The 17088-nt window shown below is 46.6% G+C and overlaps 2 protein-coding genes across 5 annotated transcripts in view; one reads left to right on the top strand and one right to left on the bottom strand.

The window, feature by feature from the left end:
- The window catches only part of raph1b (Ras association (RalGDS/AF-6) and pleckstrin homology domains 1b), a 48306-nt gene extending 35756 nt beyond the window's left edge, over positions 1–12550 (top strand). For all 4 annotated transcript variants that reach the window (XM_084713295.1, XM_084713297.1, XM_084713296.1 and 1 more), the window contains 10 exons: positions 3289–3366; positions 5320–5479; positions 5798–5919; positions 6261–6326; positions 6415–6558; positions 7728–7838; positions 8204–8302; positions 8430–8550; positions 8697–8833; positions 9033–12550. In XM_084713295.1, coding sequence (XP_084569421.1) covers positions 3289–3366; positions 5320–5479; positions 5798–5919; positions 6261–6326; positions 6415–6558; positions 7728–7838; positions 8204–8302; positions 8430–8550; positions 8697–8833; positions 9033–11555 — 3561 coding nt within the window. In that variant the 3' untranslated portion in view covers positions 11556–12550. The remainder of the gene's footprint in view (positions 1–3288; positions 3367–5319; positions 5480–5797; positions 5920–6260; positions 6327–6414; positions 6559–7727; positions 7839–8203; positions 8303–8429; positions 8551–8696; positions 8834–9032) is intronic.
- A 2334-nt stretch (positions 12551–14884) lies between these two features.
- On the bottom strand, positions 14885–17049 carry spp2 (secreted phosphoprotein 2). Its single transcript, XM_084713413.1, has 6 exons — positions 16893–17049; positions 16691–16818; positions 16415–16537; positions 15391–15498; positions 15179–15227; positions 14885–15067 (listed from the first exon to the last, which is right to left on the bottom strand). The coding sequence occupies exons 1-6, from the start codon at positions 16951–16953 to the stop codon at positions 14958–14960; spliced, it is 579 nt and encodes a 192-aa protein (XP_084569539.1). The 5' UTR covers positions 16954–17049; the 3' UTR covers positions 14885–14957.
- Between the last annotated feature and the right edge of the window lie 39 nt (positions 17050–17088).

The following is a 17088-nucleotide window of genomic DNA, read 5'->3' on the forward strand; positions in this document are numbered from 1 at the left end:
TTAAATGTACATGAATAATCTGATATGTGAGCCCTCTGTGCTCCGCTGTCTGACATACAGTATCTTTCACATCTGTTTATCCATCGTGTGTTGGTTCCCACTCTGTTTTACTGTAACGCTCTTGGCAGCCGTCAGTTTTCCCAGCAAATGTATCGGTCGCCGCCTTTGGCTCTCCTGCAAAGCTTATGTTGATCAGATGTGTGCACATTTGTGTTTTAAAGTTGGCCACCGTTGCTTGTGATTTACTCTGTACATGACACATATGTGGCGTCTTTTCCAAGTGCAAAGCGGGAGATTCCAGTAGAGATCGACGACAGAGGCCAGAGTTTCTTCCATCCTGTTGAGATTTAACAACCCGAGAGCATTTGCTGAATATTAAACAAAGCACAAATGGTACAAATCATAGGCGGTATGAGGGTTACACTGACAGGCTCGGATTGTTTGACAACATTATGGAAAGGATCCCTACAGAGAGACCAGAAACTTTAATTCTATCACCATAAAACACTCACACAGAAACAAAATAAACCTCGTTAAAACCATCTTGTCTTTCCACTGTTCCAACAATCGCAGACTCTCGCCGCTTTAGATGTGAAAATGTTCTGGCTCCACCTTCACCTCTCGCTCCTCTCACGATATTTTCACATCGTGCTCGTCAGGTATTTGCACTGCCTGCCAGACACCATTAACATTTTGCTCAGTTTAACAGTTGTAAACATCTACTCCCTCTACAAGATTATTAATGATTTCTTATTTCTCATAAACAGACACTCATTCAGTGAACATTTGGCATTAATTTGAACTTTAATTGACATGAAACAGGCATGCAAAAACACTTTCAAAGGAGGGTATTGTTGTCAGAGAAGGGAGTACTTCAACTTGACCTCTGATGACATAGCATAGTCATTTTATGATTTATTATTCTAAATATATTACATCTTTCTCCTTTAGGTCCTGAAAATAATCCAAACTATTCTCTAGAAGCTTCCAGACCAGTGATATAACCCTTTTGCTGTCTTCAATTTGTCTCATTTGGGCTTTGTTTCATCGTAAGAAACCCCTAAAAAGTCTCCCTCCAGTTTAAAGGCTTGAGAAGATAGACTTGTGCTATTCATGTTAAAGTAAACTGAAAGATCCCCATTAGAGGTTATTGGCACTGAACCGCAGATTTCCTTCCAAACCCCTTTCATTTATCTCCATTTATTTGAATATAATGGCTGCCAGCAGTGACTCTCACTGGCTGACTCTCACAGTAATATCCACACAATTCATCTGCCCTCAGATTTTGCAGCCAAAACCTTGAAAGGGCAGTTTCTAACATTTTCTGGCATATCAGCTCTGGGCCTGTTGGTGTATGCAGAGAACTTTCAAGCGGTTGTTAAACTGGGGGAGAGGATAGCGTGCCGGCGGCGTACGGGCTGAGAGGGAGTTTATGTGTTGGTGTTACACTTCTCACCAGAGAAAGGGAGCAGCGATCGCCTCTCCTCGCTCGCGAAAAATCCGAATACTGAATGAGCGCGGGATGTTTGGGAACAAGCGAGTGCAGAGAGAGGAGAGAGTGGAAAAACATCAAAGGGAGAGGAGTGCCAAGATTTTTTTTTTCCAGGCTCGGCAGAAGAGCCTTTTTAAAATTGGCTGTGGTGTGGCTGAGTGTGAAAGTGGAAGGGGGAAAACGCCTGTGGAATAGGAATCAGACTTATGTCTGATAAAAAGCAGGGCGGAGGTGTCATGCAGAGAGGAAATAATAGGAGGGGGAGAAGGGGGCCACGCTGACAATTACGGGGCTAAACCTGCAGTGTGACTCAGATTGACTCGGCACTGTAATCTCAAAAACCTCCCGTGACCTCTCCTCACACTCACACGCTCACACTCGGCTGGCTAAAAGCCTGCCACTATGCGTTGGCCAAACACAGTGTCGCCTTTATTGCGGTAACATGCATGTGCTCCGGAGCTGGTCATGTGGAAAAGGTAGTCTGGGTCAAGGAGAGGGTGGGGGTGGGTAATGGGGGGGTTAAGAGGCTTGGGGAGCCCTCTTGCTTGTGTACACGCGCACATGACTTCAAATATTCAGCACCTCGGCTTCTCATTCACCCAAATTCCACTCTCCGTCCTTGTCACTGGAGGTTAGCTGCGGGCGCCAGCGTCGGTCACGGTCTCCCCGCCTCGTCCTGGTTGGGTAAAAGGGTAGAGTGGGGGCTCGTCGGTTGGCTGACCCCCTCATTCTGCTCTTTTCGTGCTGGGATTATGCTCCATCGATTGGGCACGCTCCCAAGCCCTCTGCATCTGATATATATAGAGGGAGAAGTGATGGAGAGTGGGGAGAGGAGGCAGGAAGAGAGGGTGGGAGGGTAGAAGGGGGGAGGGGCGTCCTCCCTACTGTCTCACTTGGGGTTTTAGTCAAGTTGTGCTCGTCTCGGGCGCACATGTCTGCGAGTCGGTGAACCTGCGCTGTCAGGAAGTCTCAGCTGGTGGAAGACGTGGATGGACGGATGAATTTCAACCACTGAGGATCATTTTGGAGTAACTTTTTATACACCAAAAGCTTACTGTGAAAGGTTTGCTTCTTGCAATGTAAAGGCAACCAATTTTGTCTCCAATTATGGACGAATCTGGACATTTTTCTCATTTTCGCCCTTCAGATCCGAGCATGATCCTTCCAGGAGATCCTTGCATCCCTGCTTGGAGGGCATAGAGGCTTTCCGAACTGATCCCACACTCATCCGCAGCCTCTCACCCTTCGGGGATCTTCTACCATTGTTTCCCCTCCGCTGCTGTATAGCGAGATCAAAGGAAGCGGCTGCAGCTTCCATATGAATCCAATATGGAACCGTAGACGGCGAGCGGAGCGCCATATTTGAGGGAGCGATGGCGCAATAGCGGCGGTTTTCGCCATCACTGTGTTTTATTTGGTTTGATCCAATATTCACACACAAGTCGTGATCAAACACACCCACTTTTCTGCACACACGTGGAGGGAAACACTACCTGCGGAATGGAGGTGATGGCATCTTGTTGGAGGGGGCAGGTAAGCGAGCCAAGGCATGGGAGGATTGGATTGACACCATGCGCCATCGCGCCCGAGGCTCGTGCGTTTAAACGGTTTAGAAGGCTGCTTACTATTTAATGAAGTTGTGTGTGCATGATGTCTTATTCCTGCCAGACAATAATGAAAGACATAAGCGAGGAGGATGAGGCAAGGCGGTGAAATCAAGATTTTTGTCAGGGCTTTCTGTGTGTTTTTGTGAGCTTTTCCTGCTGTGTGTTAATCATTCTCCTGTGTCCATCCAGGAGGAGCAAGCTGCCAAACTGAAGGCAGAGAGGATCCGTGTCGCCCTGGAAAAAATCAAGGAGGCACAGGTCAAAAAGGTAGGACACACACTCCTCGCTCACTGACTCAGTGTCTCTTTGGGAAAAAGCCCATTCTGACTCACAATAATCGCTGTCTTGTCATATTCGCCGCATTTCTTTGTGAACTTCATTCACAGCGAGGCGGTGAAGCACAGAGAAAATAGGTCATTGCAGTGTTTGATTATGTGTGTGTGTGTGTGTGTGTGTGTGTGTGTGTGTCTGCTGGGGAGGGAGCAAGGAATCAGAGAGCACCGCAAAGACAATGCAGACGCAGTCTACACAAAACATCTTATTTACCCCCATCCCGACCAAAATGGTGCGGATTTTTAGAACAACTGGGGCGCCTTCCTCCATTGAAAGCCACGGCGATGATGTGTGTGTGCGTCTCCGTTGGGAAGTCGGCATGGGACTCCACAGGCCAGTGTTTCCGCCAGTGAATGGACTGTCTCTGTGAATGAGAGCAGCAGAATGGTGGCCTTTTATTACGCCATGAATAGTTGAGACCCAATAGTGTTAGGCTAGACCTCACTGTGCCAAGTGAACACAATGTGACAAGATAAAGAGTGCTGGTACAGCTCGGCCGGCGTAGCAGAACGCTGTGATGTGCTGAATTATTGGTCTTGTGGTTGTCAGCAGTCTGCGCAGCCAGCTCTGCCTCACACTGTATGTTAGATTCTTGACATCGAAGCAGAGCTGCAACGGTTAGTCGATTATTTTGATGAGGGTTTGCTGCTTCTCTTTGACATTTATGACAGTAAACAAAGAGTCTTTTGGACTGTAGCTGGACAAGAAAAGCAATTTGAAGATGTCACTGAGGAATTGTGATGAGCGTTTTTCACAATTTTTTGGACATTTTATAGACAAATCGGTGAATCAACCATAGGTTAAAATCCAATAATCAGAATTTAAGGCCTTAAAATGTCTTTAAAGGTCTTAAATATGATTTTGACAAGTCTTAAAACTTGATTGAATCACAAACATTACTTAAGTAAAGCTGGATTGGATAAAAGGTTCAGAGTTGAATCTCTCTGAAGCAGTGGGACATTTGGTTTTTTCCTGCCAGACGAGGGGTTTTGAGGGGTCTCTCCTGTGAGAAATGTAGGTCAGACTCCCCATGTCTTCAGTCTCACAGCTCCCCCCTCCAGCCTTCTCATTGGTCCGAGCCTCTGTTCAATCAACTGCACCGACACGCTGATTGGATGTCAGGGTCCTGACAGGAGGGAACAAACAAGAGGTCAAGGAACTGAGGGGCTTTATTTGGTCTCACACCAGGACAAGTCTTACGTAGGCTGGATTTGGCACGTGTGCATTTGTCTCATCCAGATTAGTTTAAGCCTGCTTGTTATGGGGACTTTTTGTTGCATATGGATGCAAAACCTTAGCCAGATTATTGGATTTTCATGTGTAGTGGCTGTATATACGACATTGTGACTATACCAGCCCCGTAAATATTTGAAACAAGCCTTGCAATCACATGATCAGATTTTATCCTTTCAGGACACTGGAGCTGTCCGTCCCCAACCCCATTCTGTGGCTTGATATGAGATGGACTGTTGCCCTTTAACATGTTCACATAAAATGGTTTTATTGCGAAGTGTGCAGAGAATATTGTACCCCACATCCTTTAAGGAATTACATTATTTTGTCAACATTAAACATTTAAAACTTGTAGCAGCGATGCCAAATTGGTCGATTGGACGATTAGTTGATTTTTTTAATTAAAAAATGTCCAGATTAAGAGATGTCAGCTCATCAAATGTGAATATTTTCTGGTTTATTTTCTCCTATCTGACAGTAAATTGAATACATTTGGGTTGAGGGCAAAACAAGACATTTAAAGACATTTTCTTGGGCCTTAGGAAACACTGACCAACATTTTCTCACATTTTATGGACCAAACAACTTCCACATGTTCCACAAACAGTGTCTGCAGTGTATCTCTTAAAAAAATCACTCTCCCTCCTTCCTCAGTTGGTGATCAGGGTCCACATGTCGGACGAGAGCTCCAAGACCATGATGGTGGACGAGCGGCAGACAGTCAGACAGGTGCTGGACAGCCTGCTGGACAAGTCCCACTGCGGCTACAGCCCCGACTGGTCTCTGGTGGAAACCATCACTGAGCTGCAGATGGGTAAGATAGTTTCCACCAAACCTCAGTCAAATAAACACTGTTTATGGTTTGCTCTGTTCTGCACTGGTGGCATGTGGATGGGGGTGTTTTTGCACAAAGCGTGGGAGCAATGTAAACAAAGTGGGTGACAAACATCTACTGTATTATGATTATCTGTGATCTAATTATAGTATCTGCTTGTGACTTCAGCTTAAAGGTTCAACCCCACCTTAAAAAAAACAGAACTCCCTGGAGGGAGGAAATTAAGTGCACATTTGCAGGTCAGCAAAAAAAAAGCGCACATCTTGCATCTCATTACTCTCACTCTCTCTGTCTCAGAGCGTATTTTTGAAGATCATGAGAACCTGGTGGAGAACCTGTTAAACTGGACCCGGGACAGCCACAACAAGCTCATGTTCATCGAACGCATCGAGAAATACGCTCTGTTCAAGAACCCTCAGGTGACTGTCCATTACACCTCAACACACACACACACACACACGTACACGGGCGAGGACGGATCATCTTCTCAATGCCGTCTGTAGTCACGCTGCATCCAGCGTTTAAATGCTGAAAGCATATGCTATATACACAAACACATTGTTTATGCATGCTTGGTGCCTTCGCAGCCCAGAGAGCGAACAAGGGAGTGTGTTTGTGTAGGAGAAGCTGGAAGTAGGTCAAAGCTCTAAAGCGAGTAAAGGTGAATAATTTATTTAACATAAGACGAGGTGAGCCACCGACTTTGCACCCTTCCCTCCTCCTCCTCCTCCTCCTCACTGTTCCTCTCAATCATCTCCAGAACTATTTGCTGGGGCGGAAGGAGACATCCGAAATGGCCGACAGGAATAAAGAGGCTTTATTAGAGGTGAGATTATCTAAAGTTTCCTATCATTACGACAGATCGAGGCTCATAAGCTCAATTGCATCAATTTGCGTGCACATGTTTCTCTCAGGAGTGTTTCTGCGGCGGCTCGGTGTCCGTGCCGGAGATCGAGGGCATCCTGTGGCTGAAGGAGGACGGGAAGAAGTCGTGGAAGAAGCGTTACTTCCTCCTCAGGGCCTCTGGGATCTACTACGTCCCCAAAGGCAAAGCCAAGGTCAGTGAGACTTGCGGATTTCGGCACACTTGTCACAGACAAAATGAAGACGGAGGAATGGAGAAATGTGGGTCGGGGTTATGAGAACCAGATTGACACAGTCTGCTCTGTGGTATTTCCTGTTTGGTGGCGGATGACTTTGAACAGAAACTGGGGAAGATTTGTTGTGCACATGTGCTCTATTTTTAGCGCTATCATCCTCCAGTCATTTTCTGTCTATACCACTCTCTGCACAGTCTTCAGTGACACCACATCAGCATTCAGCAGCTGCATTACAACGGCCAAATACTTAAATACCGCAGTCTTGTGTGAGCAAAAAAGCAGGTTGAATCCTAAAAAAACATTCTAGTGTTGGCTCAAGCATTGAATAAAGCATTATACATTTAATTTAGATCAGTGTAACCTGCACACTCAAGACTTGGACTACATTGGGATTTAGATCCTCTTATCATAATTATTTAAAGCCCATTTAGAGTAATTTCACTCGAGCACAAAAACAGGATGTGCTCCAGAAATACTTTTAGAGCATTAATATGTAATTTAGACTTTCGCCCTACATGCTTCTATACATCCAGTCAGTCTAAGGCAAAATCTTTGCATTATATTGATGCCGAATTGACAAGAAGTCTGTCAACATATGACGGCTTTTATCTTGCATTTCTAAGGTTATGTGTTTTTATGGACCTGTGAGGAATTGTTAAAATGTTGTATTTCTTAAAGGGAGTTTGGTTCAGAGAGCACAAGGAGCTTTAATTTAATTCAAACCGCTATTTTGTCACGACTACAGAAACACTCGGTAACTGACTTTGACTGCTGTTAGTTACTGGTTTGATTAATGGTTTAATAATGTGTGTGCTGATTACAGATGGAGGCTGATCAGGCTAATTATCAGCTTATTGTGCTTGTTTCAGCAGTGTGCAGTTTGCCCTTAGTGTATTAGAAGTAATGCTTTTACTGTAATATGAAGTGAGCTTTGAAAGAGTGAAAGAGCAGATTTATTTATGTGGGAAATAGCACTTCAGAAATTAAAATTTAGGGGACCATTGTTGCAAAACTCACGGTAAAAAGAAATTTCAGTCATTCCTATGACACAAAGCAGGCAAACACCTCAGTCCCTTTTTAAAGTCAACCACGCATCAGTCCGTCCTCCTCTGTCCCCCTCTCTGCAGGCGTCCAGAGATCTGGTGTGCTTCCTGCAGCTGGACCATGTCAACGTGTATTACGGCCAGGACTACCGCAGCAAATACAAGGCTCCCACTGACTACTGCCTGGCCCTGAAGGTGAAGCCTTTTCCTATATGCTCTACTGTATCGTCCGCTGTGTGTGTTCTGTGACTTCAAATCTGCTGATGCCGCAGGAATGTATTCATGGCAACAGATGTGTAGCATGTTAACACTGACACTGACAGAGTGTGAATTTCTATATATGGATTTAAAATAATGGTGTGAATGTGTGAAATTCTTCTTATGGTCCCTGGAGACTTATTAGAGCAGACAGGCGTCCCCAGCGCATTTACCGCCATTAGCCCTCCATTAGAAAACAGCTGCTTCTATTCAAAGCGCTCTGAAAAGTGCTTCTAAACGAGTCAGCTAGAGCTGTTTCATTTCGATGGCTGGTAAAATACATATTTTTACTTTTTTCGCAGCATCCACAAATCCAGAAGAAGTCGCAGTACATCAAGTATCTGTGCTGTGATGATGTCAGGACCCTGCACCAATGGGTGAACGGAATTCGCATCGCCAAGGTGCGTCCAAAGCTGAGTTTCTGCGCTGGTTTGTTTAATCTGCAAAAAGTAATTCTAAGAAAAAATATGTTAATTAATTCTGTGCTGTGTTCTTGTGTTTTTTTTTTTTTACTGTGTGTGTTTGTAGTATGGGAAACAACTGTATGTGAACTACCAGGAGGCCATGAAGAGGACAGAGGCGGCCTACGATTGGTCCTCTCTCTCTACCTCCAGCATCCGATCAGGCTCCAGTTCTGCCAGCATCCCTGGTTAGTTCACTGTCTGATCAGGTTGAGCGGCTTTGAGAAAGAGACAGTTAAAAAACGATCAGTCTGAATTTTAGTTCTAAAATTAATTAGTTTAGTGGAGTTAACTTGTCTCAGGAAGCCTTTCTGTTCTTTGTGTCGTCCTCCAGAGTCCCAGTCGAACCATTCAGGACATTCGGACAGCGGGGTGGACACAGGCTCCTCTCATGGCCGGTCCCAGAGCGTGGTGAGCTCCATTTTCTCTGAGGCCTGGAAGAGAGGCACACAGATCGAGGAAAGCACCAAGGTATGGTCTCCTTTTAAAGGCAAAAGTCATTATTTCTATTATTGTACCTCTATCATTTGCCTTATTGAAATCCTGAATTTCTAAATTCTTTCAAAGATAAAAGTCAGATTTCCAATAAACCTGTCAAAGCAGCGTATTTGTTACGAGAAAATGTCGTTCACTTCCTTTCATTAAGCTGAGACACATTGTCTGTTTCCAGCATATGAGGATGGAGGCGTCCAGAGGGGCCACGCTGCCACACGAGTCCCACAAGCACCGACACCACAGCCAGCATTCAGTGGATCACCAGGCCCTGACGCCCCCTCCACAACCTCAGCCACAGCCTCAGCCCCCGCCACAGCTGCAACAGCACCCACCACAGCATCAGCACCCGCCGCTGCACCCACAGACACCAACCCAGCTGCAACAGCAGCACCCACCTCCCCCGCCTCAGTCCCCTCAACAGGCGCCACAGCCTCCGCCTGTCCAGCTGCCTCAGCAGCGCCCTCCGCAGTCTCCGCAGACGCCACAGTCTCCACAGCAACAGCAGCTACCACCACCAATGCCCCCACCGGAACAAGAGGTGGCTCCGCCTCCCCCACCTCCTCCTCCTCCTCCGCCTCCCCCTCCTCCCCCGCCCTCAGTTCAGATGATGTCGCACCACTCGCCGGCTCCCACCATGTACAAGTACAGCACCATCACCAGGCTGCAGAACCAGAAGACCTCGCAGGCCAATCACAAGCTGCCCCTCCACCTCCACGCAACCGCTCACCAAGTTCTCCCCCCGGCTCCGACACCACCTGCAGCACAGGTCAAACCAATCAATGTGAATCACATTGCGGCAAGGACTAACGTCCCGCCTCCCCCTCCACCTCCTCCTCCCCCTCCGCCCTCCATGCCGACACCCGGCTCAGCCATGGCCGTGTTGAAGCTGGGGCCTCCCAGCCCAGCTGCGCCGCCCACCTTCATCCCTCCTCCTCCAGCACCTCCACCTGCTCCACAGTACAATGGAGTAGCATTTCCTCCCCCTCCTCCTCCTCCTCCACCACCTCCTGCGCCGGCTCCCATGATGAGCCAGCCAGTTTACCCCAACGGGCTGAAGCAGGCGCTGAAGGAGCGGTTCCCCAGCCCGCCACGGGACCTCCTCCCGCCTAACGGAGGCCTCGAGGAGTCTCCACCACCTGCACCTGCTCCGCCACCCCCACCTCCTCCGCCTCCACCTCCACCACCACCTCCTCCACCTCCCCAGCAATTCCCAGTGCCATCCCAGTTCCCACCTCCTCCTGCGCCACCACCGGCGCCACCCAAAACTTTCACCCCCGGTTTCATCCCTCACAAACCTGTCTCACCTGTCTCCCCATTCCCTCCTGCACCACCTCCAGCTGCCCTTGGTGGTCCGACCCCACCACCACCTCCGCCACCTCCTCCACCCGCACCCCTTAAGAAGCAGTTCAGCCTCCAGGCGGGCCACACCTCCAGCCACCCGCCTCCGACTCTGCCCAAGCAGCACAGCCTGTCCAAGCCCACATCTATCTCCACTGGAGGCCCCCCGACCATGTCTCTGGTGAAGCAGCTGGCCAGTCAGTTTCCAGGAGCTTCACCCCAAGTAGCCAGTCACACAGAGAGCCCCAAAGCCCCCCTCTCTCCACCCGCAGTCAAGACCAAACCAAAATGGCAGCCTGGTGGCGGCCAACAGCTGCAGTCTCCAGAGTTCCCTCCTCCTCCTCCAGAAAACAACGCTGGCTTCCCTGCTCCTCCTCCTCCACCGCCACCTCCTCCAGCCCCCGTCACAGGCCCGACTCCACCTCCTCCTCCCCTCCCGCCTGGAAACCTGGGCTCCCCCACGAGGAGATCACCCACTGGCGCTTTCAGTTTGGGAGGAAAGAAACCTCCTCCGACCCCGCAGAGGAACTCCAGCATCAAGGTCAACACCTCTGCCTCTGCCTCGTACGAGGAGTCCAGGAGGAACTTGCTCAGCAAGTTTGCTCCTCAGAACACCACCCCTCCTGCCCCGCCATGCCCATCCTCCGGATCCCCATCTAAGGACCCCACATCCGGCCCTCGTGCTCCTCCAAAACCAGGCAAGCTCAACCTGTCCAACCTGCCCCCGGCGCTCCAGGCCAAAGTGAGCCAGGCGAAGCAGTCTAGTGGCGACTTCCCTTCCCCACCACCTGAGTGCGCCTATTTCCCGCCTCCTCCCCCCGCCTCTGAGCTCTTTCCCCCTCCTCCACCTCCTGGTGGTGACACTCACAGCGGAGGACCTCCCAGGGTAGCCGTGGTCAACCCCCAGCCCCAGGCTCCCCCTCCTCCTCCACCCGTCTCCCTCGTCAGCAACTCAACATGGGGGAAGAGCTCGCTGAAAAAGACTGCGCCGCCCACGCTTGTGCGGCGCAGCAACACCACCCCGGATCCCCCTCCGCTCTCCCCGCCTCCACCCACCTCCCCGAAGGGCAGCTCAGGCCAGCCCAACTTCCTGGAGGACCTCAACCGGACACTGAAGCGAAAGTCGGTGGGTCGCCAAGGTTCCCTCAGCTCCAACAAGTTGGACCCTGCGGGGACCATGGACGACATGGCGCTGCCTCCGCCGCCTCCCGAGCTGCTGATGGACCAAGGAAAGCAAAGCAACGGTGGAAACGGCAGCTACATGTCCGGAAACATCTCAGGCTATGCAACGCTACGTCGAGGACCCCCGCCTGCACCGCCCAAACGGGGGGACGCCACCAAACTTACCGGAGAGTGTTGAACTTGGAGATCTGGACACAATAAAGACGGATGAAAAGACAATGAGAGAATATATGGACGTGAACATTCATCAGTGAAATGGGAGCGTTTTCCAGATACAAGGACGACTGTGTATATACTAAAACCCAAATCAGACCATGATCAATTAGTGTTTGCTAATTATTGCATTTTTTAACATGCTTGTCATTCTGGATCCGTGGGGTTTACTATATCGGGACAATTAAGACTGGAGCGGGTAAGTTTGAGGTCGCAGAAAAGTTCTGCGATTGTCTCAACTCTCTGGAAGACATTGTATCACCCTGTATGGTAAACCTCACCCATCTGGTACACCAAGCAGATTCAAATAAGAAGTGTGCAAATATTACTGGATCCAGGTCTGAGCCAAACCACGTATCCGCTTCTTTGCCATAAGTTTGTGCCACGTACTGGAGACATGAAAAAAAAAAAAAAAAAACAACCAACCACATCAGGATCTTTCTGCTTTGGTACTGCATGGACCTCATGTAAGAACAAGCTGCAAGACACGAAGCTGTTCTGGTGTGTGTGCATGAGTGAGAGAGAGACTGAGGCTGCATACATGCATTGTGTGCATGCATGTATGGACGTGGTGAAGTAGTTAACCGTTAGGGAAGGCCTTCGTGGAGCGCGGGGATGGTTAGGTTTGCTTTTATATAAAATTATTTAATGATCGATAAATGGAAGGATTTTTTTTATAAGTCTGTCTTTTAATAGCTGGTCGATAAAGTCTAGAGAGGAACAAAACATTAGGGCACAATGGAATGTATACGAGAAAGCTATTTGAGAACATTATCGGTTGACCGTTCCTAAGCCCCGCCCCTTTTGGCTCTGTGCTCCAATAACAAATGAGCAAGCTTGGTAGCTGCAGGACACTTTGGTCAAGTTTCTCCTCTCCTGTTTTTTCTGTTTCTTGTCTATGTTGAAAAGATCATCTGGCAGCTAATGTTAGCAAAACACTAGTTAACTAGCTGGCTAATCTATACCAATCATTAGATAGCTAGTTACATATGATGCTAATGTTAGCTAGTCTGCATCAACCAAAAGGAAAAACAGATTTTGAAGATGGTTAAAAGATGTTGCCGGGGGTTTTGTGACATCTTAAATTAGCTAATGTTAGTAGCCTGGTACAAAGCTTCCTCAACTGTTAATGGAGCGCAGAGCAAAAAGAGGCGGGACTTAGGAAGGGTCAGTTACAGAAATGAAGGCAATGATTCAGTAATAAAAAAAATACATAAAAAATAAAAAAACACCCAAAAAACAAAAACTTAAAAATCTGTCGTCTCAAACATTTCTAGACTGTTTCACCACTAGGAGGAAGCCTTATTCCCAAAGTCTTGCACAGCGAGGTCAAAGCAGAAAGGAGATTTTTCTTCCAAAGGTTCAGCAGAGTCTGGACTGTGCAACTGGAAATAAAAATTCTTTTTTTCTTTTATTATTTAATGGACTTCTGTAGATGGAGAGGAGTGGGAGGTGGGGAGGCCTGTGATGGTGTGACCTTTGTGGACTGTGTGAGTTTCCCGTGCGTTGGCTTGATTTTTGGACCTTTACCCTTCAGTTTGTGTCTGTACAGTTGCAGCTGCTGCTCCGTTACTGTCGGTTCCTCCCCGCCCGCCGCCTTCTTAAGTCACACGGTATCACAAAATCAGGAGGAAGAATGTACAGATTGGATTGTGAAGTATACTCATCCCCACAAAGGTGACAAAAAGATGCATTTGTCTGGTTAATGTACAGAGCATTAAATCATGTAGTCAACAACAGAAACCACCCGACTGGCTTTGGACTGAATGTTGATTTCAACTTCGTGTGTCTGTCGTACCTTTGTTTCTTTTTCGGTGCCATTACTGCTTCAACCTTCGGTGCACAGGGACTAAGGTTACCTTTTGATTTTGTACCTTGATTTTGTTTCCAGCAGCAATGCCTTCATTTTTAGGGTGCTAGTGCTGTCCTTCAAGGAACAACACGTCCTTGTGTGCCAGGATGACATATCATTAATATTTCAAACTGGTTTTAAACTGGCTCTAGTGTGAAGAAATGTGTGCTTTAATGACGGGGACCATTATATCCACAAGTCCGTTAATTATATCATGAAGATTTTCCACACGAGTCCTGTTTTAACACGCTTTTTTTTTTTTTTTGTCAGCGGTTTGACCGCCACCGGAAGGCAGTGTACCATTTCTTATACCTGAGTATCATTGTCCTGAACAGGATGTTTACTACAGTACAGTATGTAAGTTATTGATGTGCTGATGTGAACACGTGGGGCCAAGTGAAATGAAGACAAAAATGGTTGCAGATAAGAGTAAATGTGTCCTCTTGCATTTAAACTGAAAAATCACAATATAAATGTTCAAACCAGACCTCAGCCCGTCTCAGAGTCCTCATTTTGTTCACATGATGTGGAGAAGCTGTAGTTTAGAGCACCATGTGGAAGTACAAATGATAAAAACACTCCCTCTAGTGGTCGTACTCTGTCCTGCATCAAGAAAAATACTTTTTTGCACTGAGGAACAGCATCTGAGAGTCTTAGACTGAACCCTGAAGTCCAAAAAAAGCCATGAATCAGTAGATAAAGGGTTTTATTTTATTTTCTTATTTGGTTTACTGATCTACAGAGGATCATAGCTGACAAAAAAAAAAATTAAAATGACATGAAGTCATGAAACAGATGAAAAAGTCCTTTTTCTTTTCTAATTTGGTTTACTAATATGTGGAGGACCCTAACTAACAAAATAATTTTAAAAAAAGCCTAAATAAACAAATAAATGCACCAAAATATTATATATAAATGTAGACACTGATTTATCAAATGTGACATCAATGGATATTTGTTTTAATTTGTTTCTGTATTTATTTAAAATGCAGAATAAATGTTTTTCCCAAAGTATTGCAACTGAGTAATTAATTTATTTTTATTTTGGCAGTTACAGTCCTCCATACTGATGAGGCAGCATGCGAGCCGCAGCCCAGAACCAGTCCGCTAACAGGTACAATCCAGCCCACGAAACTTTGTGTTTAATTTGAAGTACTGGCTGCTCTGACAGCAGCGCTTCTAATTTCTATTCCTGTCTGAAACATCTGTTTTAATTTGCCCGTTTCGTGTTTATTAGAGTTTAAATTAATGCCAAATGTTCACCAAATGAGCAAGTGTCTGTTTGTGAGGCATAAGAAGTCATTAATAATCTTTTAAAAGGATAGATAGATGTTTATAACGGTTAAATTGAGTAAAATGTTAATGGAGTTTGGCAGGAAGTGAGACAAGCAGTCACTGACAGACAACTGACAAACATTAAATATCACAAAAAACCATCAACGTGCAAGTTGCGTTTTTAATTTAAGTTTGTTAGGTCTGATCGGCGCCTAAACGTCTCCGGAGCGAGCTCGACTTTCACACCAGGAAGTTGTCGAAAGTGTCTCCTCTGGACTGGACGTCCAGCGGCTGGCTGGGGAAGGAGCGCGCGGGCTGGACGGGCGCAGGAGGTGCAGTGGGAGCAGGGCCTGTTGAAAGAGGAGGTTCCTGGGGTCAGTCACGTGCACTGAATGTCACACTGGTGAATTTAAAGTTTAAAGTCTTTTAGTAACTGTTCATCACCAGTTAAAACCAGTTACCTCTGTTCACAAGTGGGATATTGAACTGGTGTCTTCCTCTTGAGAAAATCTGTGAAATCAAAGTCTTCACATTATTCATGTGCACCATGCAGTTCAGAACATCCATTATATTTATGCTTAAACTGATTGGAAAGCTTTGTTAAGCTTTATTTATTTATTTAAGGTTAGTTTGTTAATGATAGCACTGCTGTTCTCCTCTGTCTCCTCCTCACCTCCTCACTGGACTCTGAGCTGGAGCTCCCATCGCTGCCGCACCGGAGAGAGATCACCTGGGCCGAGGAGGCCGTCGTGCGGACCCGGCTGACGCAGGGGAAGGACGGCTGCGTTGAAGGAGGGCAAATGAGGAGAGGGAGGCGTTTAATGTGAGCGTTTGTTGCTGGTTTGTAGTTTTATTTCGTCACACACGTCACCGTCCCGCTGCACCCTGGCAAAACAGATCTGATGGACACACTCTGTCCCAGTGAATCTGAGCCAATGCAAACAGTGAGCTGCATCAGTGTGTCAACATGTGTCCTCCAGTCCAGTGTGGTGGACTGTTACCTCAGGTGGACACGCTTTTCTGTTGGTTTCTACTGTTTGTTGTGTTCTCTTCATTCTTACATCCCAATCCTGTGACACCAAACTGCTCAAGTGACGTACACTCAATTTATTAACCGATTAATGTATTAAAAGTGTCTATTTCTGACCTTCTAACAACCTATAATATGCTCATGATACAAAATTAGTGCTGAAATAATGTACTTTTTTTTTTATTTACTTTTTTCTACTTCAAGTATCTTATAATCCACTTTTCCATCAATATACCCACAATACACTGTCGAATTTAGTGGAATAAACTAATCCTTTCTCATTAACTTACTGTAAACATACAAGTACACATAAAGTTTTAAAGCAGTAACTTTTTTAAGTTAAAACAACTAGTATAGTCCAAATAGTACAGTCATGCTTATAATGTCATCTGAACTTTGTTGTATTTGGGGTTTTATTTTAACTATTTATTTTCTTTTCATTATATTTTTCCAACTATTATTAATGCTGATTGTGTTGGCCTGTTTTTGCTGAACTTTCTGTTATTTGTGTGTTATTTTAGTAATAGCAGTTTAATATTTTAGTAGCCAATATGAGTATTAAGTAACTGATTGCATATCAGAAAAAAAACCTGGGTTATGTCTACTACAACTAATACCACTTTTTCAGACTGAAACAGACCCATAATAAGACTGAATTGTGTCTCACCACAAAGAATCCAGGTCTGAAGGCGCATGTCTGAGGATCAGCCGTGGACGCCTTCGCACACTCCGTCTCCTTAATGCCAAATGACATCAGCAGGTCGGCGGTGTTCAGGCCCACAGGAATAACCTGGAATAAACGTGATAGTTGTCATAATCCCACAAATAACACACACACAGTACTACAGCTGCACTAAACATCATCCACTGCAACGTACAGTAACAGTTAAATGATGTAAAGTTGGTTTTAGACGCATTTATCTTATAGCCTGTGCAGACTGACCCTTGTGACGGATCCTCGTGTGACCCGGTAAAGATGGCTGACGGCGTACACAGAGTTGACCCGTGCCAGCGCCGCTCCCAGACCCCTGTTTGCCATGGACTCCAGCTCGGGGCTGTGCAGCGGGGCTCCTGCGAGACGAGAGGTCAAAGATGTTGGAAAGAGTTCGGCCTGCATGAAGAGATCTGTGCAGAGAGTCACTCACCGGAGGATCCCAGAGCCTGCAGCAGAGCCAAGAGAAGCACGCAGGACTTCATGTTGACCATCACCAAACCTAATAGGCTTCGGTCTTTCACTTGGCGCCCTATAAATATGTTCTACATCTGTCCTAACAACCCCATGCGCCGCCTCTTGCCCTCCATAACCCCTGAAACCCTCCCCTCCCTCCCTCCCCTGCTGTC

Source organism: Lutjanus erythropterus, chromosome 24, assembly GCF_056507025.1.
Source record: "Lutjanus erythropterus isolate fLutEry1 chromosome 24, fLutEry1.hap2, whole genome shotgun sequence".
Taxonomy (NCBI): Eukaryota; Metazoa; Chordata; class Actinopteri; order Lutjaniformes; family Lutjanidae; genus Lutjanus; species Lutjanus erythropterus.

Excerpts from the sequence above, each read along its gene's own strand:
- spp2 (XM_084713413.1), bottom strand. The coding sequence starts at position 16,953 with ATGGTCAACATGAAGTCCTGCGTGCTTCTCTTGGCTCTGCTGCAGGCT. Across the intron at positions 16,819-16,892 it reads GCAGGCTCTGGGATCCTCCG|GAGCCCCGCTGCACAGCCCC; the intron begins GTGAGTGACTCT and ends CTCGTCTCGCAG. Across the intron at positions 15,068-15,178 it reads TATCCCACTTGTGAACAGAG|GCCCTGCTCCCACTGCACCT; the intron begins GTAACTGGTTTT and ends CTCTTTCAACAG.